This window comes from Macrobrachium nipponense, chromosome 10, assembly GCF_015104395.2.
Source record: "Macrobrachium nipponense isolate FS-2020 chromosome 10, ASM1510439v2, whole genome shotgun sequence".
In the NCBI taxonomy this organism is placed as follows: domain Eukaryota; kingdom Metazoa; phylum Arthropoda; class Malacostraca; order Decapoda; family Palaemonidae; genus Macrobrachium; species Macrobrachium nipponense.
In genome coordinates this window covers 49,548,498-49,575,590 of record NC_087204.1, presented here as the reverse complement: position 1 = coordinate 49,575,590, position 27,093 = coordinate 49,548,498, and the positions used below count along the sequence as shown (strand labels likewise).

Here is a 27,093-nt window from a genome sequence, read left to right as displayed (position 1 = left end):
GGGAGGAGGGCGAGAGAGTAAAAGACAGTTCGATATATGAATTGGCTAGCGGAGGGGAAGGAGTCAGAGTCTAGGAGTCATTCTCTCTCTCTCTCTCTCTCTCTCTCTCTCATCCTCTCTCTCTCTCTCTCTCTCTCTCCTTCCATTATTCTCTCTGTCTCAGAAATAATTCATAATTTCACTCTTGATGGTCAAGATATATGATGTTGCCATTCAGTGCTCTCTCTCTCTCTCTCTCTCTCTGTATTGGCTGTAGGAATATATTTTTAATGGTAAAATGTTAAAGATGACTTATACAAAGAACACTGTATATATTAATTTTCTGGAGCAGCTAAAATTATTGAAACAAGATTTAGTGCCAAAAACTATCTAGATTTTAAAAGTTATCTTTTTCTCCAAACAGCATAAAATTATTGAAACAAGATTTAGACCCAAAAAACTATCATGATATATTTTAAAAGTTATCCTTTTCTGCATACAACAGGGGTAATTTCCTTGGAGGTAACTGTCCATGGGGGTAGTTGTTCTTGGAGGTAACTGCCCATGGGGTAATTTTATTCTGGAAAAGCACCGGGCCACCGGCTGTGAATCTCATAGTTTACGAAGTGGATCAAACACATGAAGTTGGGTACTTTCATAACTGAGGGTCCAGTGTAAAAACAAAGGGATTTTGACGTAAGGAAAAATCTATTTCTGGGCGATTGGCTCGTGTCGCCAGCGAAATATCCTTTAATCTATTATTTCTAGGGTAAATGTACTAACACATACCAGAGAATAATAAAATAAAGAAAAAGGTCAGTGTAACTGACTCGCTCACCCTCCAAGAGGGTGTCGTATGACACTAGGCGAGTGAGACCACTACCACGAGCCAAATGCCTATAGAAATCTCCCACTACAAAAACCCTCCCATGAGGAGAGCCGACCCACAGAGTGAGCAAGCTCGTACTACTACTACTCCATCCCATGCTGCCGACTGCTGCGCCTCTGGTGGCCATCCTGAAGTTAGCAGACAATCTTGGGCGAAGGGATGGGTAGGGTGGGATTTCGCTGGCGACACGAGCCAATGCCAGAAATAGATTTTTCCTTACGTCAAAATCCCTTTTCTGGGCTCAGCTCGTGTCGCTGCGCGAAATCGTACCAGAGAAATAGCACAAGATTGTAAACAAAAGTAAACAAAAGTAATAAAATAAATCAGAATAGGTCTCAAATAAAAGAGAAAATAAATATAAAAAAGAATATAATTGCTAAAAAGATACAAATACACAGTGATACAAAAATAGAAATATGCTTGAATTACACTTAATTCTAATCATGTTTCTATCATAAGGTAATTTACATATGTACAGAGGTAAAATGGCTTACATGTAACAAAATGGTATCTGTGTAAAGGCATGTATCAAAAATAATAATAGCAACTAAAATAATCAAATGAACAAAGTAATCAATATGATAATATATAAGGGGAATGTATATGACTTAATATACAAAACCCGTAACCATTATAAATAAGATGTATCCCCTAGCATCAAAATAAGGGGGTACCATCCATGAGATCAGTATCTATAATCATCTGAGTGTCCCTAGCAAAAAAATAAGGGGCACCCACTACAATCATCATAAAAGCAGCTAAGACACAAGGTGAATGCAAATGAACACGGCAGGAATAGACGAACTGTTGGGTGAGGGCCAAGGTAGAAAGGAGGACTGAATCTTCTACTACAAATTACTAGAGTCAGGGGAAACTATGTTACCCGCTGCTACTGCTGAAATTTCAGAGCTTCCAAGGACTTAAGGTAATGACGTTTGAACACTGTCGGCGATTTCCATCCGGTATACTTTTTCAACTCATCGAAGTTCATGTGTTGGAAATAATTAATTGAGGTGGCTACTGCCCTGACATCATGTGCTTTCGGGAAAGAGTCAGGATGGCTTACTTAATAAAGTACAGGATTTGTTGCCTGATGCCTTTAATGGATAAAGTTTCCACCTTTTTCCTCTTGGGGAAAAAGGGGACCCGATAAGGATGAGGAGGTCCTGGACAGAAAGGCTCGTAAGGTTGTAACTGGGCAAAGAGATACATCTTGTGGAAGGGGTAGTACCTTCCAAGGTTCCACCTCATCAAAGGATCTTCATTCTTGCTAAAAAGCTAGTTCCGGAGAAAGTAGGACTTCCCCTGGTGGGAAGGAATTGAATATGACCCGGATCTCTGGATATAAAGCCGACAGTTCTGAAATCCTTGCTCCTGAGGCTAAGCTTATAAAAACAGGGTTTTTCTTAAGAGCATTATAAAACGAGCATGTGTCATTATCGGTTTCTGAAGCCAGTTTTAGAACATCGTTTAAGAACCATGAAACTGACGTAGGCCTTACAGAAGGTCTAAGTCAAGCACATGCCTTAGGAATAGACGAGAAGTAGGAATCTGTCAAGTCTATGTTGAACCCAAATTGAAATATCTTTTTCAAGGCTGCCTTGTTTGTCGTAATCGTGCTAGCTGCTAAACCTTTTTCAAATAAGGATCTGAAAAAGGATATAGCTGAATTAACTGTCATGATTCTAATATCTGATTCTCTCAGGAAGATTGCTAACTTTTTGACAGCAGCATCATACTGTCTCAAAGTTGAATCCCTTTTATCGGATTCCAAGAAGAGAATATTCTGAGGGTCAATATTCCGCATCTCTTTTTGCCGAAACTTCATGAAATCCATAAAGTTAGGGTTTTGAGAATCCCTGAGGAAGCGAACACAGTCTTCGTTTAGTACTGACTGGGAGAGCCTGGGATTGGGGATCCGAATAGGACGAAGGCCCAGTTCCAGAATTAGGGGATACCAATTGCTCTTCGGCCAGTCTGGGGCTACTAGAGCCACTTGACCCTTGAATGGTCCTGAGTTTGTTTAAAAACTTTCATGAGAAGATTCACTGGAGGAAAGACATAAATCTTCTTCCAGTTGTTCCAGTCTAGAGCCAGGGCGTCCGTGGCATAGGCCAAGAGGGTCCAGGTTGGGGGCTACATAACACGGCAGTTTGTGATTCGCTTGAGATGCGAAGAGATCCACCTGTAACCCTGGAACTCTTTGAAGGATCCATTGGAACGAACTGTTGTCCAGTGACCATTCCGACTCTAGGGGCAACTGATCGGGATAACGCGGTCTGCTATGGCGTTTCTCACTCCAGCTATGTGAGTGGAGGAGAGATGCCAACTGAACTTGTCTGCCAGGGAGAAGATGGCTACCATGACATGATTTAGATGACGTGACTTGGAGCCTCCTCTGTTTATACAATGTACTACCACTGCGCTGTCCAGAACTAGCTTTACGTGGGAGTACTTTGGTGGGCGCAACCTCTTTAGAGTCAAGAACACTGCCATTGCCTCCAGTACGTTTATATGGAACTGACTGGAACTGAGGTGACCAAGTTCCTTGAACCTTTTTGACCTGGGAATACCCTCCCCAACCGCTTAAGGACGCGTCTGTGTGGATGGTGATCCCTGGTGGAGGGAACTGAAGGGTACTGACACTGACAAATTCTTGACTTTCGCCCACGCCGAAGTCGATTCTTAGAATCAGAGGGACTGAGGACAGTTTGTCCCTGGACCTGACATTTGCCTCGTGAGCGCAGATTTCTGGTTAGGTCTTTCAGTTTGGCTTTCATTAAGACGTTCGTCACTGATGCAAACTGGAGAGAACCCAGGATCCTCTCCTGAGCCCTCCTTGACGCCAGTTTGTGACTTAGAAAATGCTTGACTGACTTCGCTATTTCTTTCTTTTGGCTGATGGGAATCGACAGAGTATGGGAGGATAGATTCCATTGAATGCCCAACCACTGAAAGTTTGACTCTGGAGTGAGTCTTGACTTGGTCCTGTTTATCTTGAAGCCTAGATATTCCAGGAACTGAATCACTTTCAGTGTAGCTCTGTCATTCCTCGACTGTGAAGCCCAGATCAACCAAATCGTCGAGATACGCTACTACCATAATCCCTTGAGACCTGAGTTGTTGCACTACCACATCCGCTAGTTTCGTGAAACACCCTGGGGTGCCACGTTGAGTCCGAAGGGAACTACCTTGAAGGAGAATGCCTGGTCTCCTATCTTGAAACCCAGATATGGACGGAAGGTGTCTTGCAATAGGGATATGATAGTAGGCGTCTGTAAGATCGATAGAGGTGGATACGGCCCCACGGGAATTAAGTGGGTCCCGCACCCTGCGGATATCGTGAGCATCTTGAACTTGTCGCAGCGGATGGCTAAGTTAAGCGGGACAAGTCTAAGATTACCCTTCTTTTTTGTGAGCCTTTCTTTGGCACGCTGAACAACGACCTTGAAATTTTAATCTCTTGACTCTCGCTATAGCTCCTTTCTGAAGGAGGTCCTCCTGCGTACTCTGTCAATTCCTTGGAAGGAAGTGACGGAAAGTCTGGATGGAGGTGGGTCGTCACCCCAGCTCCAACCCCAGGCCTTTTGACACTATGCTCTGAGCCCATTCGCTGAAGTTCCACCGGTGGCGAAAGTGAAACAGCCTCCCTCCTACCTGAAGTTCTTCATTGGTTCTGGAAACCGCCTCGGCCTCCTCTGAAGTGCTTTCCCCTATTAAAGGGGCCAGGGGCCTCCCGATCCTCTCCCACGAAAGGAACGCTTACCCCTGCCTCCCTTACCCGAGCGGTCATACTTCTGTGAAGCTTGACTCCTCGAAGGCTTGATTGTAAGCCGGAGAGATGGCGTAAGAGGTGGAGGGCTGAGGCTGAGGGGATATCACATAAATTGGTTGTGATTGAGCTTTAGAAGTGGAAGGTTGGGCTGTTTGCACTAAGGGCAACCGCTGGAACTTGCTGAGAAAAGCGTGGCTGCTTTTTCTGGTAAGGATGGAAACGCCTAGGTTTTCCTCTGTCCCTTACCTTTAGGCGTTAAGTCTTGCCTCCTCTTAGCCGTAAGGCCCCAACGGTCCTTAAGGCTCTGGTTCAGCCTCGTAGCCTCTGACTGGACTTCCTTCACCATAGCTTCTGGGAAGAGATCTGCTCCCCAGATGTTAGACGAGAGTAACCTATTCGGCTCATGTCGAATGGTTGCCTCTTGTAGGACATGTTTCCTACAATTCGTTTCTAGCAAGTGGCAAACTCAAACATATCCGACTGTACCGTTTGAGTCAGGGATTTGGTCATGAGTTTAAAAAGCGGTTTCTGAGCCATAGGCTATGGTCGCTACCTCGGACATAGCCATAGAGTGAATTGACCTGGCTAATCGCGATTTCGCATCAAATTCAGCCTGAATAAGGCTATCTGGGAGCCTGGGTAGCTTTTCACCAAACTGATCCATAGCACAGTCCTGGTTTTGAGTTTGCCAGCTGAGAAGGTGTTCGGCAAGTCTTCCCACAATTCTAACGGCTGAGGGAAGCAACGGAGATGTGGGATCTGCTTCCTTCAATTGAGGCATGGGTTCCCCTTTGGGCCGCTGGGATGGTAGACCTCGCGATCTTTGTCAGGAACGGGAGCGGGGTACTCTCATCCATTGTGAAAATGGTAAAGGGACTCTTAAAACGGTTGTATCTTGGTATAGAACAATCCATGTCCTCTAAACACCTGAGCCATTCTCTCTGAGCCTGGTCTCGTGAGTAAGAGGACTGTCTCCTTTGGTACCCTATCATCCCGCACCAGGCTGACGCTGTAAGCCTTGCGTAGCCTATGAACGGAGGCTGGAGGTCTTGCCGGGTAGAACTCGAAGTCCTCTATCCTTCGAGTTCCAAATTCCGGTATAGAAATGAGGACCGTCTTGGAAGGGGGCGTATGACGCTACTCTCCATGGATTGTTCATCGAGAACGGAGGAAGCGAGTCATACGGAGGAAGCTGAGTTACCACTCGTATTGGGAAAGTGGGGGGGGAGAGGCTAGAGGGGCTTCTCTCAGTCCGGCTATAATGGAGTCCTGGGACGTAATCCTATCCGACAAACGAGAGATCATTTGTTCCATGCTACTCTTTAGGGACCCAACCAGGTCGCCCACCTGTTGCAACAGGCCAAGCATTGGAGTCCAAGGCCGGAGCTGCTGCGGGAGGTGAGGGGTGGCTCTGAATCGGAACCAAGGGTAGCGGAACTGGTGACTCTGCCGGGGAGGGGTGCGAGATCTCTCTCTGGAGGATTTACTCCTCGAGGACTTAGAGCCGGAGCTAGAAGCTTTAGACCTGTCTGCTCCGGGATTCCAGCGGAGACTACGAGAGGAGGATGAAGCCGAAGTCGTCTTCTTAGACGACGACGACGTCTTAGACAAGGATTTCACTGCTTGACCCTTGACTTTAGGTCTAACCGAAGCGTCAGGACGGAGTAGTACAATTCATCACCTGTAAAGCCTTGGAAGGATGGAGAGGTTGCAGGAGTAGAAGAAACAGTTACGCCCAAGGGTGACCCTTGGGTGTCCACCCTACTTACCTCGACCAACAGGTCGTCTACACCTACCATAGGTTCCACATTAATATCTAAAGTCGCGACGTCCGTGTGGAGATATCCTGGTCTTGGTCAGTTAATGAGGCAGCCAGCTGTTGTTGGATGAAGGCGATAGTCGGGGCCGCCTCTACTGGTCGAACGTATCCTGTCGCCTTGCCTCCAGGGGAAGATTAACAGTGCCAACCGCTTCTCTAAGATGTAGGGCATACCCTTGGCGGCGTTCTTCCCAAAACCGCCGACCCAGGCCCGCAGGGTTGCCAGTGCGGTATCCCTCACTGCCGGCGCCTGGAAGAGAGGGGCGTAGATTAGATTTAAGAATCACTTAAAACTAAAACATTAAAGTATAACTTAAACTTAGATGCTTAAGTTAAAGTGAATGATGAAAACTTAAGCATAAAACAGAAGCGGAGCATCTACCGAGATGGAATACTTACCCCATCTAAAAGCTGGCTCACCAGATCATAACATATGGTACACGTCTCATGGTACCAGACCTGGATGTCCCCGTGGAGAGTCGCGCATAGGAGCATGGGACCGGCAAACTTCGTGTCCACATGGGTCCTGAAGTGTGGCGGCGCATCCCGGATGCTCACAGTGGTGGCCTGTAAGTGGGAAGACACATGAGTATCTTAAAGAACATCACTTACAGGCTAAAGGTCAGGAGAACTCCGTTGCATGCCGGAGCTCGGAAAAAAACAAAAAATTTGGGCATAACCCCTCCCTGCTTCGCCTGAATAGGCTATAATCCCGGAGAGATCCGGTAAAACTCGTAAGGGAGGGGGGGGGGAAGGTTTAAGGTACTTAAGATAAAACTTATAGTTAATCTAATAACACTTAAACCTAAAACTCAAACGAACCGGACCAAGTCCAGTGCGTAGCGGAGTGTAGTAACTCAGCAATACGTTAATGGTTAGCAGGGACCCACTGTATGTTCCGGTCCACTCTACTGTGGACTGGGAACAACCTTTCCGCTGGATGCCAGGACTCCGGTCAGGAAAGGAGCCCTAGTAAGGTGGGAAAGAGCGAGAAGAACATACAGGCTCGAGCGAAACGAGCGACAAGGAAGCAACGGATGGGGAAAGGCCAGTACCCCCCCACCACATTACCACCCGGCCGGACCGAGAAGCCGGAGAGGTCGAGTCCAGTCTGGGTCTGTCCCGTCTCCTCCCTGACCCCTCCGCCTGGGGGGAGAGAGGGAGCAGGCTCGGGTATGTGGAGCGAGCATGGGCACCGACCCACCCACCCCCCCTCCCCCGACTCTATGGAAGAGCGTGAGGGGGGAAAGAGTGACTGGGCAGGCGTCTGGCTGACTCGTGATCGCGTAGTGACCACGAGGCGGTAAGACCAAAACAAGACAACTAAGCCTAGGACAAACCAACTGATCAGAGAGATGCTATCGGGAAGCAACTGAGCTGAAAAGCCAGTGGCATATAGGCCCACTGGCCAAAACCAGCTGATCAGAGAGAAGCTATAGGGAAGCAACCGAACTGATGAGCGTAGAAAAGGCTCAATGAGCCAGGACCTAGGCTAAGCCAGACGCCTAACTAACCTAACCATAACAAAATACATGGTACAATAAATAAAATTAAAAGAAAGAAAACAATATAGTAGGAGAAAAAATTCCAGGAGTGTACGACTAACCCGAAGGAAAGTCTACCACTCAAAGCTAGTCAGAGGCGATACTAAGAGCCGGGATCTAGGGTCTGGAAGGAAGAAGCCTACATAAGGTAAAAGACATGCATGCATGACAAACCTGAGTAGACAGTACCCTAAGTAAAACGGATAATTAATATAGAACGTACACAGACAAGGGGATGTTCTAGGTATGGGAGACCAAGAACGAACCCACCACGAGGCAGAACCATGCTGCCATGCTTCCGACCCAGAGTTCGTATTTATACCTAAAAAACGGCAAATACTGACTCAGGGCCGGAAAAAACCAACTAACCATAAATACTGAGTACTTAACTTAGCTGCTGCGATAGCTGCACGCTCCATTATAGATAAATCCAACGAAAGGGCACAAAAAAACACAGAGAGAAAAATAGCACGTGTGACTCGTGTGCGCTAACTGAAAAGGATGGCCACCAGAGGCGCAGCAGTCGGCAGCATGGGATGGAGTAGTAGTAGTACGAGCTGCTCACTCTGTGGGTCGGCTCTCCTCATGGAGGGTTTTTGTAGTGGGAGATTTCTATAGGCATTTGGCTCGTGGTAGTGGTCTCACTCGCCTAGTTCATACCGACACTCTTGGAGGGTGAGCGAGTCAGTTACAACTGACCTTTTTCTTATTTTATTTAGTCTCTGGTATGTGTTAGTACATTTTTTACCCTAGAAATAATAGATTAAAGGATATTTCGCGCAGCGACACGAGCTGAGCCAGAAATTAAGTTTAAGTCTTCAGCAAATGATGTATATAGTCTTCATTATTACAAATACCTGATGGTTTTTAGTTTACTTTTTTTCGTTTCATAATTAAAATAAAATTTCTAAATAGACCAGAATGATTTTACTCCATTCTTCAAATCTGCAACAAAAGACAGGATGTTAAAATACAAACAATTCTTTAAATACAAACCCATGCTGTGTCCTATGTAGTAAAGCTGAGAATAACCAGTTGTTGCCAGAACATAATCAATAACTGCTGGAATATCATATTCTGCCATTTCATCCCAACTGGAAAAATAGTAGGTGAAACAATGTTGTGTTAACACAAAGGCCTAACAAAATTAATGTTAATACAATGCATTTCACAGCCAAGTAAAGAAGTATCATGTGCAACATAACTTACAAAACTCTAGACTTTTCTTATTCCTAAAAGAATAAAAAATGACAAAATACTCTCATTAATATGGTATGTTAGAAAATAACAGGGAAAGCCAGATTTTGTTAACACAAAGGCAAAATGATAATTTTCATGATAAAATTATTTGGATATTTATCTACCGTTAAAAGTTAGCTCATAAATGTATCTTTGCGCCAAAATAAAAATTTAATGCTTGGCTAACCTGCTAGGAAAGTCTCTGTAATCATCTGCTTCCCACCAGGTGGCAATGGAATGTTTACATTTCTGTCAGATTTCTTTATGACCACCCACTAAGATGTGGGGAGGCTGAGTGGGTTTCCACTTTAACAGTAACCAAGTATCCCAAAACAAATTAATTTTATCATGCTGACATTCCAAAACTAAAGCCAACTACCACCTTCATATATGAAAGTGCACTCCAATACACCAATGTGTACCTTATGCTTACAAAATTAAATAGCAGAATTTCCTAACAACTAATGATACGATAGAAAGCACAGTTACTACTATCACAATACGTATATTTGGTTCAGGAGAAAGCGTCCCCGTCAGAAAGATAGGACTAAGGGCTTCAAACTTCATGATAAATTTTAATATTTTGCAAATAATATGAGTCAATAACAGTTACAGCTCCCTTGAACAGGGGCAGATTTAGGGTGTGCGGGGCCCTAAACCAGGGGCCAGTGACCTTAGGGGGGCCCCCCCTCTCATTTATAGTAAGCAAAGTGGGCCCTTACAGCTAGGGGAGGAGTAGGTTTTGGGGATTTATTTTCTAATTGAGCACCTCTAGAAGGCTGCCAGCAAGAGATGGCACTGCCATGCCATGCAATACTTTATGTTGTTCATCTCATGGGTAAAAATCATATTCCTAATCATATTTTGGAGTTTGTAGTTTGGATTCCACTAATCTACACACATGCATAAGTTTTTAAGTTGATTTCTCACAAACTCCTTACAAACTTCTTTCACAACCATATAACTGATCCAAAAACTAAATATCTCCTAATGTTCTAAATGAGCACCTCTAGACTGACTTCTGAGACAAATGTGGCAAAAAAAAATGTTACTTTTTCAACAAAATTCTATTTATATTGCAAATTGGCCAAATTAACAATTCTAACTAAAACTGGTCTACGGTAAACTTTAAGGAAATTTGAAAAAATTTATAAAAGTAGTAGCAGTCACTATACAATAATAAAAAATTATTTTTTGAGCCTTCTGAATTGCAAACTGTTTTATGACATCAATATAATCAACCTCCCTTAGTTTCTCATGTTCAATGTTCAACAAGGTGAGTGAAGACAAGCAGTCCTACCCCATGGTATTTCTTAGGTAATTCTTCATTAGTTTCATCTTAAGAGAATGATCACTCCCCTGTGCAGTTTGTAAAACACGCAAAGATAGAGCCGTAATACAATTTCAACATTAGCAAATGTTTCTATGTACCATGTCATGTCTGCGAATCATTTGATACATTTCTAGTTCAGGACTTTTTGCAGCCTTTGCACCACCTGATGAAGGAATAGTTTCATATAAAGCTCTTGGAATGGACTTCATAAGTTGTGCAAACTGCAAAAGCTCTGACTCCAACCCAGCCTCCAAGTCCTCAGCATAAGAGGACATAAGCTTTTCAGCAGCTGCTTATGCTCAATGGTAGTGCTTGAGATTTCTGTTAAAAATTACATTTTTATAATAAAATGATGTTTTATATGTGTATATACTTATCAAGTACGTAATTAAATTGCTCATAGTTTCACTTGCTGGCAGCTTAAAAAATGTGAAAATTGTGGTAGAGCTAGTGTAGATGTAGGTATTAGCCCCTTCCACTTTTGGGGTAAAAGAGGTACAACTTCAGCAAGCAGTCAATTGTATTCGCCCTTTCCCATATGCAGGAGGAAGGAGGGGCTCTGATTCGTAATTACTTGCTAAGTATATACAAGTACTCCTTGTTTAAAGATGGAGTTCCGTTCCAGCAACCCGGTCATTCAGCGAATTCGTTGTTGAACGATTTTTCTCTTTATTTCGACTAATAGCATTAATTTTCAGTCATATACACTGTGACCCAAAAAAACAAGCCCTGTGCACACTTTTTGTGATATTTCCTTCATTAATTAACTGATCACTCTTATTTTTCAGGTCATGGCAGCAGCAACGCCTGCAAGCACAATAAGGCCTCAATGGAAGCTCGAGCAAAGAATATGCTCTGGGCTCCATCAAGAAAACCCAGGAAACTTTCATGCATCAATTTGAATGCGAGAATGTTCCCTACAAAAGCAGAATTCAGAACTGGGTGGACAACTTTGAGAAGTATGGGACTGTGAAGAACCTCAATGAAGCCACTGATAATCATCCAAGCCACTGATAATCGTCCAAGCCACTCAGGACGTCCCAGGAAGTGTACAGCCGAGCTAATCGAGAGGGTAAAGGAGTCCGAAATGCTCTGTGCGCAAGCGAAGTCGATCTCTCAGCATATCCCATGAGACGTGCAGGAGAGTACTAGTAAACAATATAAAGGCTTACCCATACAGAATACAGACGAAGCAGACCCTTACAGCCTCCAACAAACAGCATAGAAAGGCTATGGCAGTCAAGTTGCTAAAGAAAATTGAGGAGACCCCAGAATTTCTTAACCTCCTTAGGATCTGAGATGAAGCCCACTTTCATCTTGAAGGACAAATGTCTTCTGGGGAACCTCCAGGTCTAACGAAATAGTCACCAAGCCTCTACACTCCCCTAAGTGCACAGTTTGGGCTGCAATCTCAGCCAGAGGCATCATCAGACCTATGTTCTTTGAAGAATCAGGCACGCCAGTGACAGTCACTAAAGAAAGATATGTTGAGGTCCTCAATGCCTTCAAAAGTGAGCTACAGACCCTCTGACACTTATGAGAAAGTTCTGGTTCTAGCAAGATGGAGCAAGCTCTCACACACCAAATCTTTCCTAAGACTGGCTGAAAGAGAACTTTGGAAGCTGATTGATCAGTCTCTTTTGAGTGGGTATCTCACATCCCATTCCTCGGTCTGTTTGTAGGGATGTCTTAAACAACTTTGTGCTACGCCTTTAAGAAATGCTGGGAGCTGAATGGTGGTCATCTCGAGCACATGCTCTAGATTGAAGAAGAAAAGGCCAATGACTGATTTTTTAATATGATGTTCTGAGCACAATAAACTATCTATAGCCGTAGTTGCTCTTGATTCCTAAAAAAGTATATTAAAGCCTTATTTATTGTTTTAGCTAGGATTTTAAGGTTTTCAAAACCTAGGATAGGCTAGATTATCAGCACTAAATAGCCTTCTCTTGGCCACCATTTGGCAATATTTTTATTTTCATTTTATGCTTTTTGTTCTCATTTTCAGTCATATTATATACATATTATTTCTTTACAAAGTATATTAAAGTCTTACTTATTGTTTTAGATGTGGATTTTAAGGTTTTCAAAACCTAGGATAGGCTAGATTATTGGCACTGAATAGCCTTTCTCTTGACCACCATTTGGCAATAATTTTATTTTCATTTTATGCCTTTTTTTAAATTTTCAGTCATATATTATACACAGAACAATAGCTTTTCTTTACAAAGTATATTAAAACTTTATTTATTGTTTTATCCATGGATTTCAATTTTTCAAAATCCAGGCTAGGCTAGATTATTGGCAATGAATAGCCTGTCTCTTGGCCACCATTTGGTAAAATTTTATTAAAGCTAATAGGCATTCATTTGCTTATTTGGTCATCAAACCAAATAGCCAACAATTCCTCCCTCCATTCTCCACTGGAGAGACCAAAGGTGAAGGTGCCCATGAGGAACCAGCTTCTCCAATGATGACAGGTGACCAATCATGACTTGCCAGAGCCGAGCAGGTGTTCCTGTCTTGATAGGAAGAGCCAACTGCCTCTCTGAGCCTGCTGATACGAGAGTCCAAGGGGAAGACCATTGCTGCTACCGTGTCTATCAGCATGCTCAGATACAACATCCTCTGCTTCGGTTTGAGATCAGACTTCTACAGATTTATCAAGATCCCTAGATCCTCACAAAAATTGAGAAGGCGATCCCTGTCCTGTAGCAACTCCGAGTGGGAGCTCGCCAGGACCAACCAATCGTCAAGATACCTCAAAAGACGTATCCTGTGTGAATGTGCTCTAGCCGAGACCAGGTTGAATAATCTCGTGAACACCTGGGGAGCGGTTGAGAGTCCAAAGCATAGTGCCTTGAACTGGTAGACCGTTTCCCCGAGGACGAAGCGGAGGTTCACCGTAAGCATGAAGTCATTCTCCCTGATAGAAGCCAACACTGAACGTGCTGTCACCATCTAGAACAGAGTCTGGTGAATGAACCGGTTCAGGGGAGAAATGTCTGTGATCGGTCTCCAACCCCTCGAAGTCTTCTCTACAAGAAAGACTTTGCTGTAGAACCCGGGAGACCAGTCTAACATGACTTCTACAGCGCCCTTGCTCAGCATCTTCTGCACTTCTACTAGTGCTTGGTGCTTCGGTGATCCCACTACGTAGGAAAGAAGATGGACCAGATGGTTGGTGAGGGGTGGCAGAGACTCGAAGAGCAGTAGCTAAGCCTCCTGAAGGACATTCACTACCCAAGTCTCTGCTCCGTACTGTTGCCAAGTTGCCCAATGGCTCAATAGGCACCCCTCCACCAATGGCAGCAGCTGGAGGGGAACGCTGACCCTTGCATTTCCCCTTCTTACCCTTACCTCCCTTCCCCGAAGGCAAGGTTGGCTGAAAGGAGTGTGACGGTGCTCTCTTCGAAGAGGAAGAAGAAGGCTGGGTTGTTCCTCAGGATCCCTTAGAAGTGGAGGACTTCTTTGGGGCCGAAGAAGAGCTAGCCAGACTCGAAGGTCCAGCTGCAGTGGAATGCGCAGGCACAGAAGCCTTCGCTACTGCCTACAAGCTGGTCCTTATTGTTATCCTACCGCTTGTCCACTGCAGCATCTACCTGTTCTCTATTGAAGAAAGAGGTAGAAGCCAGCAAAGGTCCATTCCTTAAGGCCAAACTTGACTCAGAACCAAGCGACCTGGTTGCTTGAGAGAGGACAGCGTCACGTCTCTTGAGCACCAGGTTAGCCCATAGGTTAGCAATCTGGTGGGCGAGGTAGGTAATAGCCCAACCCTTAGACTGACACAGTCTCCTGAAGGCTGAGTCTTCCCCCAGGGTAATGGCCCCAGAGGAAACTGTGACCTTGGACACTGAAAGACCACAGGTCCACCCAGAAGACTGCTTGGAGAGCTGCCATGGCGGTGGGTTCCGTCACTGCCTCCTGCTGTGAGAGAGAAATGCTCTCGCTAGTCAGGTGCTGCAATGGCAGACCTGAACCGAGACAAACCAGGTCTGGGTCCACCTGCTTGGTCAGTAGAGGCCTTTCTGAGGGCATGTAAAAGCGTCTCTGGCGAGGTAGAGGAGGGGGAAGCAGTCTATCTGATCGGTTGGACCTAAGTGAATTCTCTTGTCCTGAAACAAGATTATTGTTGCTGTTGTGGTTAAAAATCTTATGAGAACCCTGAGACAAGCATCCAACGACTTGCTAGAGTGGCGCATAAAAGTGCAAATGGAAGGCTCCAACTAGTCACTTCCCAATGTAACTTCATTAGTATTACATCATAACCCTTTCTGTAAGGACCTGTTGAGGAGTCTGTGTGGTTAAAAACTTACCGAGCAAGCCCACCAACAGAATTGTATGAGTGTACTCTATTTTGGGAAAAAGGGGAATTTAGGAAACAAAAATCCGAAAAACAAAAGGCTCGCTTAAAAAGGAAAGCCTTCAGTCACCCAGGTAGGTGTTCAGATGGGATGATGCTTCACAAAATGAAAACAATAGCAAGAAAATTTTTTCACAAGGTCTTTGGACCTTGTGAAAAAATTTTCTATTTGATGGCCAAATAGAATGGCCATCAATGGCAGAGGTAGACGATAAGGTGGATACAAATGGGAATGGTATGGTTGGGGGTCGACTTCAATGACACCACAGGCATTTGAAGTCTTCCCTACAGGGACACAGCACTAATGTTAAATGGGCTTGGGTGGGAACAGTCTCACCCCTCCCCCTCCAGTAAAGGGGTTCTTCCAAAAACCAGGATCCTCTTTGGAATGTTATGTGCATAAAGTCCCTGTTAAGGAGAGCCATTGAGAAACATGCAGATATTTGTCATCAAAGCATGTCTCTCTAAGTGCCCCCAAAATAGACCTATCATCATTGAACAAGCACAATGTTTGCCATATTTTCCAAATAACTAATGTTGCCCTAGTGCGTTCAATTGTTCTAAAATGGACTTGGTTCTAAAAGATGCATACTGGCATGTCCCGGTCGTCGTTCCCTTCCGTCCCTTCCTAAGGCTCTGGATAGGGAAAGATATGCACAGGTTCGAAGCCATGCCCTGTGGGCTAAACATTGCCCTAAGATTTGGCAAAGTTAGTAGTGGTAGTTCTTCAACAAAACAGGAATACAACTATAATAGCCCACCTTGACAATTGGTCAATCTGGGGGCCCCCCACACAAAAAAAAAAAAAAAAAAAAAAAAAAAAAAAAAAAAGCGCTTGAAAAACTTAAGAACAGTGGTCAACTGACTACAGTCAAAAAGTTTTAGGATAAATTGGCAAAATCCCACTTCACACCCAGCAGACACTTTCAGTAGCTGGGACTATGTTGGGATACTTTTCATGGCTCATTGTCTTTCCCCATCATACTCGGAACAGAATGAGGCAAGTTCTCAAAATATGCCTTGCACAGCCCAGAGTTTCCGATCAGCAATTAGAATGTATGATGGCTTGTTGCAATTTGCATCAACAATTAGATCCAATACTTGGATTACAAAAAATGAATATGGACAAATTCCAGCTATAGCATGCAACAAAAAAGATGCAAGATTGACCTCCCCAAAAGATTGAAAAAGTTAGGGAGATACTTCAGCCTTGATCCTGGAGGAAGTCTCTGAGGATACAGGTCACCCTAACTCCTCAGTCTATATGAATGACAATACACACAGATGCCTTGTTCACAGGTTGGGAGGATATTGGGAGGAGTGTCAGGTGGCAGGGAGGTGTTCACTACTCTAAGGAACTGTTGTATCAATTTCCTGGAGCTGATGGCTGTCTTTTTCTCTCTCAAAAAACTCAAACCTCTAAAAGAGAAACATTTAGTTGGTTCTAGATAACATGACTGCAAGTTCCTACATTAAGAGGTCGGGATGATACTCACTTCCTCTCAATATGGTAATGCTAGCCATCCTTTGATGGGGCAAGAAAGGAAGTGGTACTTGTCTGCAATTCACCTTACTTGGTGTCTCAATGTAATAGTAGACTCCCTATCAAGGAAAATGACAGCCTCAACAGATTGGAATTGGACAACCACTCTTCATAAAATAGCTAACATGCTCCCACAAATATAAATGGACCTGTTCACCACATTGAGAATCACAAACTGCCAGGCAAGCAACAGCAAGAGATGCTTTCCTACAAGACTGAAACAGATGAAGGACGATATACCCTTTCCTCCATAGCTCCAGATTTCAAGGGTGTTGAGCAAACTCCTAACCTACTAAGGAACAGCTTACTTAATTGCCCAAAACTGGCCAAACAGGCACTGGTTCCTATTACTTTAATAACGGGCTAAGAGATAAATTCCAAAACTGTCTGCTGTTTTATCCCAGTTAGTAGGAGGGAAAGTAGTTTTAAGGATACTCCTTTCTAAGCCAAGACCTTCACGAGTGGAATTTCTTAAATATTATCTATACCATGAAAATTACTTGCCTAATATTGCTAGGCAGTAGGTACCTAGTGCAAAAATTACAGACTTCATATATATGGCAATAACAGTATGTATAGAAGATATAGTTACATTATGTATATCCACACTGAGAGCCCAGAAAAAAAAGGTTCTAAGAAACTAATTTTAAAATTTCTTAATCTTTTTGAAGACAAATGCCTTGCAGTTACAGAAATCATGGAATACAAGGCAGCATTAACATAATTACTGATTTATGAATTTGTGATTTGACTCTAGTATAGGAGTTGTCACTTCCCTTGAGGTCTTTGCACTACAATGATCTGCTCTAGAAGGGTTCCAGTCACTTGCTTTCTGAACAAGGTGCTTAGACTTCAATCACGGGTCTTCCTCTTAGAGGGGGACAACCACAACTCACAAGCTAAAGTATGTAATATTCTTGACTGCATTAGCATCAGTAGCTTGTATCAGCAAATTGGGCTCACATAGACAGGGACAATACATCAAGCAAAGAGCTGACAATCAATTTTATTGCCTTCTGGCCTGTCATTTCTGGCCAAGAATCAGACTTCTTTAAGAAGGAAATCTCCTATTCTAAGTAAAATAGAATTAGCAGACATAAAATTATGCCCAGTTCATGCACTTAAGGTTAACCTAGAGGTCATGGCAGACATCCCAAAAGGTTTATTTTTCCCTACAACAATTGCCACAAGATTGAACAAATTCGACTACACTGAGTATCAGTGGGAGGCATAGATATTCTTGACCCAAAGGCACTACAGCTGCAAACCATGCTAATTATCACTGGGAAGGGTTTGACAATAGTACTGCAACCATTCCAAATCTAAAGGTATTTGGAATAAAGAATGGGGCCTTGAAACTAGTGGCTTGACCCTGGGCCAAAAATGTTTTTGGGTTGTTATGATTAGAATCCAAGAGCTTTTTGTCACCCTTCAATTTCTTTGTAAAGCTCCTTGAGGATGAGACAGCAAGTACGCTATCAAAAAACAGGTTTTGACGTAGGAAAAACCTATTTTAGGTAGTTGCTGTTGGGTCCTCAAAACCCTCCTACTTCCCTGACGAAAAGACATGGGCTTTGGGTAAGGGATCTTCCTACATTGACCAACAGAAAGGAATGGTGTCTTGGTCGGGTTTTGGTCATATGTATGTAAACAATATGACTGTGCATATGCTCATAACCACTTCTTGCTGTTTTGACATGTAAGAAAACTGGGTATTAGCGTTTGCTGAGGATAACAGAAAGTGCCTTCTTATCCTGAGTCCACTTATACTCTATCACGTGTTATAATGTTTATCATTACAACACAATACCTGCCCATAAGACCAGTTAAGAGAATTCTTTGATATTAGTCTGGTCAACATGGAGCTCTGGATAGACCATGGAAAGGATACTCCTTGAGGACTCAACAACGACTACCAAAAATAGGTTTTTCCTTTGTCAAAACCTATTTTTTTTTATAAAATCTCGAAGCACTTGTCATTTCTTCATATTTTAGAATCCTACTGATGAAACTTTCATTGTGAAGCTGGTATGAGTGGTGAAAAAGAAAAAAATTAAAAATCATATTTAAACATGCTAATGAAGAGGATGACAACTGCTTACTTAAACCAGAGTGACGTTATATATAGCGATGCCAATTATCTAAATGACTTTACAGGAATTGACATTAGGATTTGGCATCAGTTCAATAAAAATTTTTCTACAATATATATAGTACATGCACATACAAAGAAGCGATCTAAAAACTTGAACATTATACTGCTCTGTAAATTCCCACCTAAATTTAAAAGGAATTTACTTACCTGAATTGCCAAAAGTGACTTGTATTTGGATCTAGCCTAGTATGATTCCTTGAATAAAGGTTCCCCCTGGCATTCCCAAGCCACACATCATACCCTGCGTCTGCCATAATATAGGCTGGAAATTCAAGGGCAGAATTAGCATTAGTGCCAACTTATCGACTATGATACATCATTTGATACATATACATATCCTCATTGCTTTAAATCATATACGTACTACAAGACATTTTTGAAAGGAAGGGCCTCAATATCCATGAAGTGTGGAATTACGTACATGCAAAATAAATATAGGTAAACTGCCCAATGTGTATATGGGGTGTTAGCTTGCTGTTAAGAAGCAAATAATATTATATGTTTTTTGCATCTAGACTCGTCCATGATCAAGCAGTTCAAGTATGGAAATTAAGTGGGATTTGGCGTCATTATCTTCTCTGGCACTATGCAAAATGGCTTATTTTTCTCTTTTTTTTGTAAATAATGGTTATTTGAATAAAAAAAGCAGACCTCAACAAGAAGGACATGTTCTCAAGCCAGGGTACCTTCACATCTGCCTACATGGTACACTGAACACTAAGGGTTTTTGAAGCATATTTTCAAACCCAGCAATATTACTCTCTGTCTCCACTTATCTGTTTCCTTAAGGCTCCTCCCATCTCCCTGTTCAACACGACTTCTATTTTACTTCAGTATTTCACTGTCACCATTAACTTCAAACTAAATCCTTTAAGAATTAAACTCTCATTAAACTAGTATTTTTCAATACATAATAAAATTTGAGACTAAGAAAATACACAGTGGTAGGCAACATTGTTTGGTGGCTTATGGAAAGAGAGAAATTACACATAAAAAAACAAGGACAACCTGGTGAGAGGCATGAGTTTTGACTTTATGGTTTGGGGACATTAACAATTACAAGAATGATAAAAAGTATGGTACAGTACAATGCAGATTAGCAGGCCAATATGTATCCTAATTTGTCATAAAAAATGCCCAATCTAGGTTAAAGGGGCCGGCCGGAGCCCTTATATATGGGGGTATAGGGCAAAAAATGCAGTCATGAAAAAATTCATGGAGCTTTGTTTGGCAATGGAGAATACGTAAACGAAATATTTCGTTAAAATTCCTCTTACTTTCGTAGTTACAGGGTAATTAGTAAACATAACTCAATAAGCCAAAAACATTGATCCGTACAAGAAATGCAATATCTCTTGTTATCGTAAATTTTTATAATTATTGTCAACGATATTGTGAGCAACAGCATCTGTAGAGATTCCATGAGGCGGCAGGAGGGAACTTAGTCAGTTTACGGCTTCTAGTGCAAGAAGAAACCTCTTGTAGTGGACATGTTCGAGTTTCACCTCTGACATTCGCTAGCTCTTACGTATGTTTATCTTTGTTTCGGCAAGAATTTCATCATGCCAATGAGGAAAAGACTAGCAAAACATCTCGCTAACATACAGAGGAAGAAAATTAGCTCTAATATGATTACAGAATATCATAATATATGCGATATTAGCGTAGTTAGTGAAGAGAGAGAGAGGGAGGGGTGCGTAGTTAGGAATGCCCCGTCTTGCCTGACGCACACGTCGTGCAGTACCCCAGGCTATGGTCGTTGAGCAAAGGGATCTTCATTTATGATAACTAACATATTTTTGGTTCATTAATACCCAAAAAGGAATATGAAATTCATAATAATCATGATTTATTAACATTGTCTTTGTAAAAAGAGAGTACACGTTCGTGTTTCATCTATGACATTCTCTTGCTTTGACGTTCGTTTATCTTTGTTTCGGCAAGAATTTCATCATGCTAAAGAGGAAAATACAAGGAAATCATCTCACTAACATACAGAAGAAGAAAATTTGCTGAAATAAGGCAATTTAGTGAGGGAGAGAGAGAGAGAGAGAGTTGCGTATGACGCAGTGCCCCAGGCTACGATATATGAGCAAAGGGATAATCATTTATGATTAAATTATGAGAAATGACATAATTTTGGTTTATTAATACCCAAAACAGAAATATGCATTCATAATACCAGTAATCATTATTTATTAACACTGTCTTTATAAAAATACAAAGGAAAACTGTGAACGCCCGTATCTCAAAACTATACTTATTGACCTTCAAAATCTATCTTCTCACTTAGTTTTAAAGCTATAGCACTGAAATTTGGTACATAACTCAGAAAGACATTAAGTATAGAACAATCTAATCAAGCCCTTTTTTCCAATTTTTGATTCGTCTTTAAAAAAAATTTTTTTTTTTCCTGATTTATAGGGTTTATTTCTGGGCTCAGTTCGTGTCGCTGCGCGAAATAATCCTTTAATTCATTATTTCTTAGGTAAATGATCTAACAAATACCAGAGAATAAACAAAATAAAGAAAAGGTCAGTATAACTGACTTGCTCACCCACAAGGAGGGCGTCGGTATGAACACTAGGGCGAGTGAGACCACTACCACGAACTTCTTGTCAATTAGAAATTTCCCACAACAAAATCCCTCAAGAAGAGAGCCGACCCACAGAACGGGGCAGCAACTACTACTACTGCAACCCACGCTTAGATGACTGCCGCGCCTCTGGTGGCCATCCTTTAAGTTAGAGGTCTACGAGACGCCGCATTTTTTCTTGCTCTGTGTTTTTCGTGCCCTTTTTGAGGATTTTCAGCCACTATGGAACGCTCAGCCATCGCATCAGCTAAGTTAAGTATTCCGAAAGGTTCCTATTTAGTTCATTCCTTCCTTGAGTCAGTATTTGCTGTTTTTTAGGTATAAATACGGATTCTCGGTCGGAAGCATGGCGGCATTGTTCTGCCTCGTGGCGGGTTCGTTCTCGGTCTCCCATACCTGGAACCTTACCTTTATTCTATGCGTCTCTAGACCTTTTTATGATTATTATTCGCTAGGGGATCTAGCCTGTATTGGTTTTATGTCATGCATGCATGTCTTTCTATACCTTACGTAGGCATTATCTCTTCCATCCAGACCCTAGCCATAGCTCTTAGTATCGGCCCAGGCTAGCTTTGAGTGGTAGACTTTCTTTCGGGTTAGTCGTTCACTCCTGGATTTTTTCTCTTACTATATTTATTTCCCCTGCTTTTGTGTTATTTTAATTATTATATTATTTTATTTGGTTTTGGTTAGCCTAGGGCGTCTGGTACGTTATCTTAGCCTAGGTTTATGGTATCATGGTCCCCATTAGTTTTGTTGCTTCCTTATTATCAGTTTTGTTGCATCAGCTGTTGCATCTTGCTGATCAGTTTGGTTGCATTAACCTAGGCTATCGATTTCGTTGTTTATATCGTGTTATCGTATCGTGGTCACCCTGTGATCGCTGTACAGCCAGACGCCCGTCCCAGTCACCCTGCCCTCCTCCCGCTCTCCCATAGAGTTGGGGGGAGGGAGGTCCGTCCTTGCTCGCTCCAACCGGGCCTGTCTTTCTCTCTCCCTATGCGGAGGGAGTAGGGGAGGCTGGACAGACACTCGACTGGGAGGGAGTGACCTTGTCTCTCTGCTTCACGGTGCTCCGTTGTGGCGAAGTGGGGGGGTTGGCCTCCCCCCTCCTTTGTTGCTCCGTCGCTCCGCTGTAGGCTCGAGTTCTGTTTCGCCCTCTCGCCCCCTCCCCGTGTTGTCGGTGCTCTGTTTTCTTCCCGGAGCCCCCCGTCGATTGTGAGGGAGGGAGCTAGTACCCCGCCTACTGGCGGACCTCAGGCTACAGTCGGTCTCCTTTGCCTTAACCATCCCGTCTCTCCGGCGCAACCGGCGGAGACGGACACCACCGCAATTCGGAATCGTCTTCCGGAATTTTGTGCTATTTTATGCTTAAGTTAATCATAAGTTATTGATAAGTTATCTTAAGCTGGATCCCTCCCTTGCCCTCTGTTTCCTACTTCGGCTCACACCGGAGCTATATTTTATGCCTATTAAGGCGGTAGGGGAGGGGTTATGCCCAAAAATTTTTTCACTCTCCGGCATGCAACGGAGTTCTAGAGTAGCCTTGTAAGTGTTATAATGATACTCATGTATCCTTCCACTTACAGACTACCAACTGTGAGCACCCAGGATGCAACGCCGTGCTCCAGGACCCCTGTGGACATGAAGTCTGCAGGTCCCATGCTCCGTGCGCGACTCCTCACGGGAATCTGCAGGTCTGGTTCCACGAAACGTGTACGATCTGCTATGATCTTGTGAGTCAGTTTTTGGACAGGGTAAGTATTTCCAGCTGTATTTATAGCATGTAAATACTGCATTATATCTTAAGTTTAAGTTTCAAATATGTCTTTTAAGCTTAAGTTCTCCATATTTTGTGAAATATATGCCCAAAATGTGTAGGCTTAAGGCTATATTTTAGTCTAAGGTTGAACTTCAACTTTAAACTAAAAACTAATAAGACACCCTCTCTTACAGGCTGCCGCTGTAGGAGAGACCGTCCTTGCAACCTTGAGGGCTTGGGTCGGCGGCTTCGGCAAGAACGCCGCCAAGGGACAGCCCTACATTCTAGAAAAGAGGATGGCTGTCCTGCTGTTCCCCGGCGGCAAGTCGACGGGGTACGTCGACCTGGCGGAGGCAGCCCCGACGATGATGGCAATCCAGCGGCAGGTCGCCGCATGCATGAAGGAACCAGGCCAGGATATCTCAGCGGAAGTCGCGACGTTGGACCTGAATGTGGAACCGATGGTAGGTGTAGACGACCTGTTGGTCGAGGTAGGTACGTTGGACGCTCAAGGGCTTCCCTTGGGCGCCTCTGGATCTTCTTCTCCCGCTATCTCTACTGCTTCCTCCCAAGGCTTTACAGGAGCTGAGCTCCAGTATTCTACGCCTAGCGCTTCTGTGAAACCCAAGGTGAAGGGGCACAGAGCGCAGAAAACCCTAACGAAGGCGTCGTCGTCGTCCAAAAAGACTTCGTCAGCGTCATCGTCTCGTAAGTCTTCGGCTTCAAATCCCGGAGCAGAGAAGGGTAAATCTTCTGTTTCAGGCTCTAGGTCCTCCAAGAGCAAGTCCTCCAAGGAGAGGCCCCGTACTCCGGCGGAGTCAACGGTCTCTCCTCCTCCTGAGGTACCTCTACCGAGTTACCCTTCCACCTCTGCATCGGCTCCGGCCTTTGATCCCAACGCTTTCTCCGTTGGGATGATGCAGCAGATGGGGGACTTGGTAGGCTCTTTGAGGAACAGTATGGAGCAGATGTTCTCCCAGTTATCCGACAGGATCACGACACAGGAGAACATAATATCCGGGTTCAAACCAGGCCCCCTCAAGCTACTCCTCCGGCACCTGGTGTTGGTCTAGTTCAGATTCCTTCCCCCCATGATTCTCTGCCTCCGTTCTCAATGAACAACCCCTGGAGAGTGGCTTCATACGCCCCTTTTCAGGATGGACTCATCTCCATCCCGGAGTGCGGTACTCGAAGGATTGAAGACTTCGAGTTTTATCCGGAGAACCTTCAACCGCCGTTCATTGGCTACGCCAGACTAACGGAGGCAGCTATGACTGGGGAGGATAAGGTCCCGAGGGAGACAGTGCTGTACTCCCGGGACCAGGCTCAAAGGGAGTGGCTTCGGTGTCTAGAGGAGATGGACTGCTTGAACACCAGGATTCAGGCTTTCAAGAGTCCCTTCACCATCTTTACGATGGAGGAAGAGGCTCCTCTCCCCTTCTTAACGAAGATCGCCACTGTCACCATCCCAGCTGGCCTGAAGGGAGAACCCTTACCTCAGTTAAGGGAAGCAGATCCCACTTCTCCTTTGCTCCCTTCGCTTGGAGATTTGTGGGAGGATCTGCCAAACACCTTCTCGGCAGGTAAGCTCAAACCGGACTGCGCCATGGACCAGTTCGGCGAGAAGCTACCAAGACTTCCTGATAGCCTCATTCAAGCTGAGTTTGAGGCCAAGTCTAGGCTTGCCAGGTCGATGAACACCATGGCAATGACAGAAGTAGTGGCTATTTCCTATGCTTCAGAGCCGCTCTTCAAGTTATTGACCAAGTCACAGACTTATACGGTCCAATCGGACCTGTACGAGTTTGTGACAGCCAGAGTCAATTGCCGAAAGCATGTCCTCCAGGAAGCAACTATTCGGCATGAGCCGAATAAGCTGCTTTCCTCAAACATCTGGGGGGCAGACCTCTTCCCAGAAGCAATGGTCAAGGAGGTCCAAAATGAGGCAACGAGGCTCAATCAGAGCCTCAAGGATCGTTGGGGCCTCACTGCTAAGAGGCGCCAAGATCAGTCTGCAGCAGGCAAGAAGCTGAAAAAGGCTAAACGATACCAGCCTTATCAAAAGAAGCCTCAACGTTTTAACCAAGCTGTGTCAGCTGTGCCGATTGTGCAATCAGGCCAGCCTTCTACCTCGAAGACTCCGGCTCAGCCCATTTACGTGATTTCCCCTCAGGCTCAGCCTTGCACCTCCTACGCTGTCTCCCCCGCCTTTAACCAGGTGTTCGAGGGCCAAGCCTTCCAACACTATGACCGGTTCGCCAGGGGAGGTAGAGCTAGGGGATCCTTTCGTCAGAGAGGATCAGGAAGGTCGCTCAACAGGGGAAAGCACTTCCGTGGAGGCCGCGGAGGTCACTCGACCCAGCAGCAGTGAGATCTCCAAGGTAGGAGGGAGGCTGTTTCTCTTCTGGCATCGGTGGGGATTCAGCAAATGGGCACAGAGCATTGTGTCGAAGGGCCTGGGTTGGAGTTGGATTGGAGACCCCCCTCCACCCAGACCATTCCTTCAACTTCCATCGAAAAGAACTGACGGAGTGGTGGGCGGAGGAGCTCCTCCAGAAAGGAGCAATAGCGAGAGTCAACAGATTAAAGTTTCAGGGTCGCTTGTTCAGCGTACCAAAGAAAGGCTCATTAAAAAGAAGGGTAATCTTAGACTTGTCCTGCTTAAACTTGGCCATTCGCTGCGAAAAGTTCAAAATGCTGACTATCTCGCAGGTGCGGACCTTACTTCCCCGTGGGGCAATCACCACCTCTATCGATCTTACAGACGGATACTATCATATCCCTATTGCAAGACACTTTCGCCTTACCTGGGCTTCAGACTAGGAGATCAAGCATTCTCCTTCAAGGTAGTTCCTTTCGGTCTGAATGTAGCACCCAGAGTATTCACGAAATTGGCGAAGTAGTCGTTCAACAACTGAGGTCTCAAGGGATAATGGTAGTAGCGTACCTCGACGATTGGTTGATTTGGGCTCCAACAGTCGAGATGTCGCAAAGCCACAATGAAAGTCATTCAATTCCTGGAATATCTGGGGTTCCAGATAAAACAGGACAAAGTCAAGACTCACTCCGGAGTCCAACTTTCAATGGCTGGGCATCCAATGGAATCTATCCTCCCATACTCTGTCGATTCATCAGCCAAGAGGAAAGAAAGAAATTAGCGAAGTCAGTGCAAAACAATTTCTAAATGTACCAAATATGGCTTTCCAAGGAGAAACCAGGAAAGAATCCTAGTTCCCTCCAATTTGCCTCAGTGACAAACATCTTGATGAAAGCCAAACTGAAAAACTTAACCAGGATCTGGCGCTCGCGAGCAAATGTCAGATCCAGGGACAAGCTATAAACAATACCACAGATTCTACGGAATCGTCTGCGCCCTTGGACAAAGTTAAAGAACCTGTCCATGTCAGTACCCCCTTCAGTTTCCCCTCCGGGAATCACTATCCACACAGACGCTTCATTAAGCGGCTGGGGAGGATATTCTCAGTTCAAGAAAGTTCAGGGAACATGGTCACCCCAATTCCGCCAGCTTCACATAAATGTATTGGAAGCAATGGCAGTGTTCCTGACTCTGAAGAGGTTACGTCCGCCAAAGAACTCTCATATAACGTTAGTTCTGGACAGCGCAGTGGTAGTTCATTGTATAAACAGGGGAGGCTCCAAGTCAAGACACCTGAATCATGTCATGGTAGCCATCTTTTCCCTGGCGGACAAGTTCAGTTGGTTGGCACCTCTTCCTCCACCCATCTGGCCGGAGTGAGAAACGTCATAGCAGATGCTCTATCCTGTTCAGTTCCTCTGGAGTCGGAATGGTCACTGGACAACAGTTTGTTCCAATGGATTCTCCGGAGGGTACCAGGCCTGACAAGTAGATTCTGTTTGCACTCCAAACGAACCAAACCAACAAAGCTTCCATTTGTTATTGTGGCTCCCAACCTGGACCCTCTGGCCTATGCCCCGGACGCCCTGTCCATAGATTGGAACAACTGGAAGGAGATTTATGTCTTTCCTCCGGTGAATCTTCTCCTGAAAGTACTGAACAAACTCAGGACGTTCAAGGGTCAGGTAGCTCTAGTAGCTCCGGACTGCCGAAGAGCAA

At 44.3% G+C, this 27,093-nt stretch overlaps 1 protein-coding gene across 1 annotated transcript in view; it reads right to left on the bottom strand.

The window, feature by feature from the left end:
* The window catches only part of LOC135223608 (lipase 3-like), a 211,913-nt gene that overhangs the window by 89,439 nt on the left and 95,381 nt on the right, over positions 1 to 27,093 (bottom strand). The window contains exons 3-4 of the mRNA XM_064262196.1: positions 18,787 to 18,901; positions 9,003 to 9,100 (exon numbers count right to left, since the gene is read on the bottom strand). Coding sequence (XP_064118266.1) covers positions 9,003 to 9,100; positions 18,787 to 18,901 — 213 coding nt within the window. The remainder of the gene's footprint in view (positions 1 to 9,002; positions 9,101 to 18,786; positions 18,902 to 27,093) is intronic.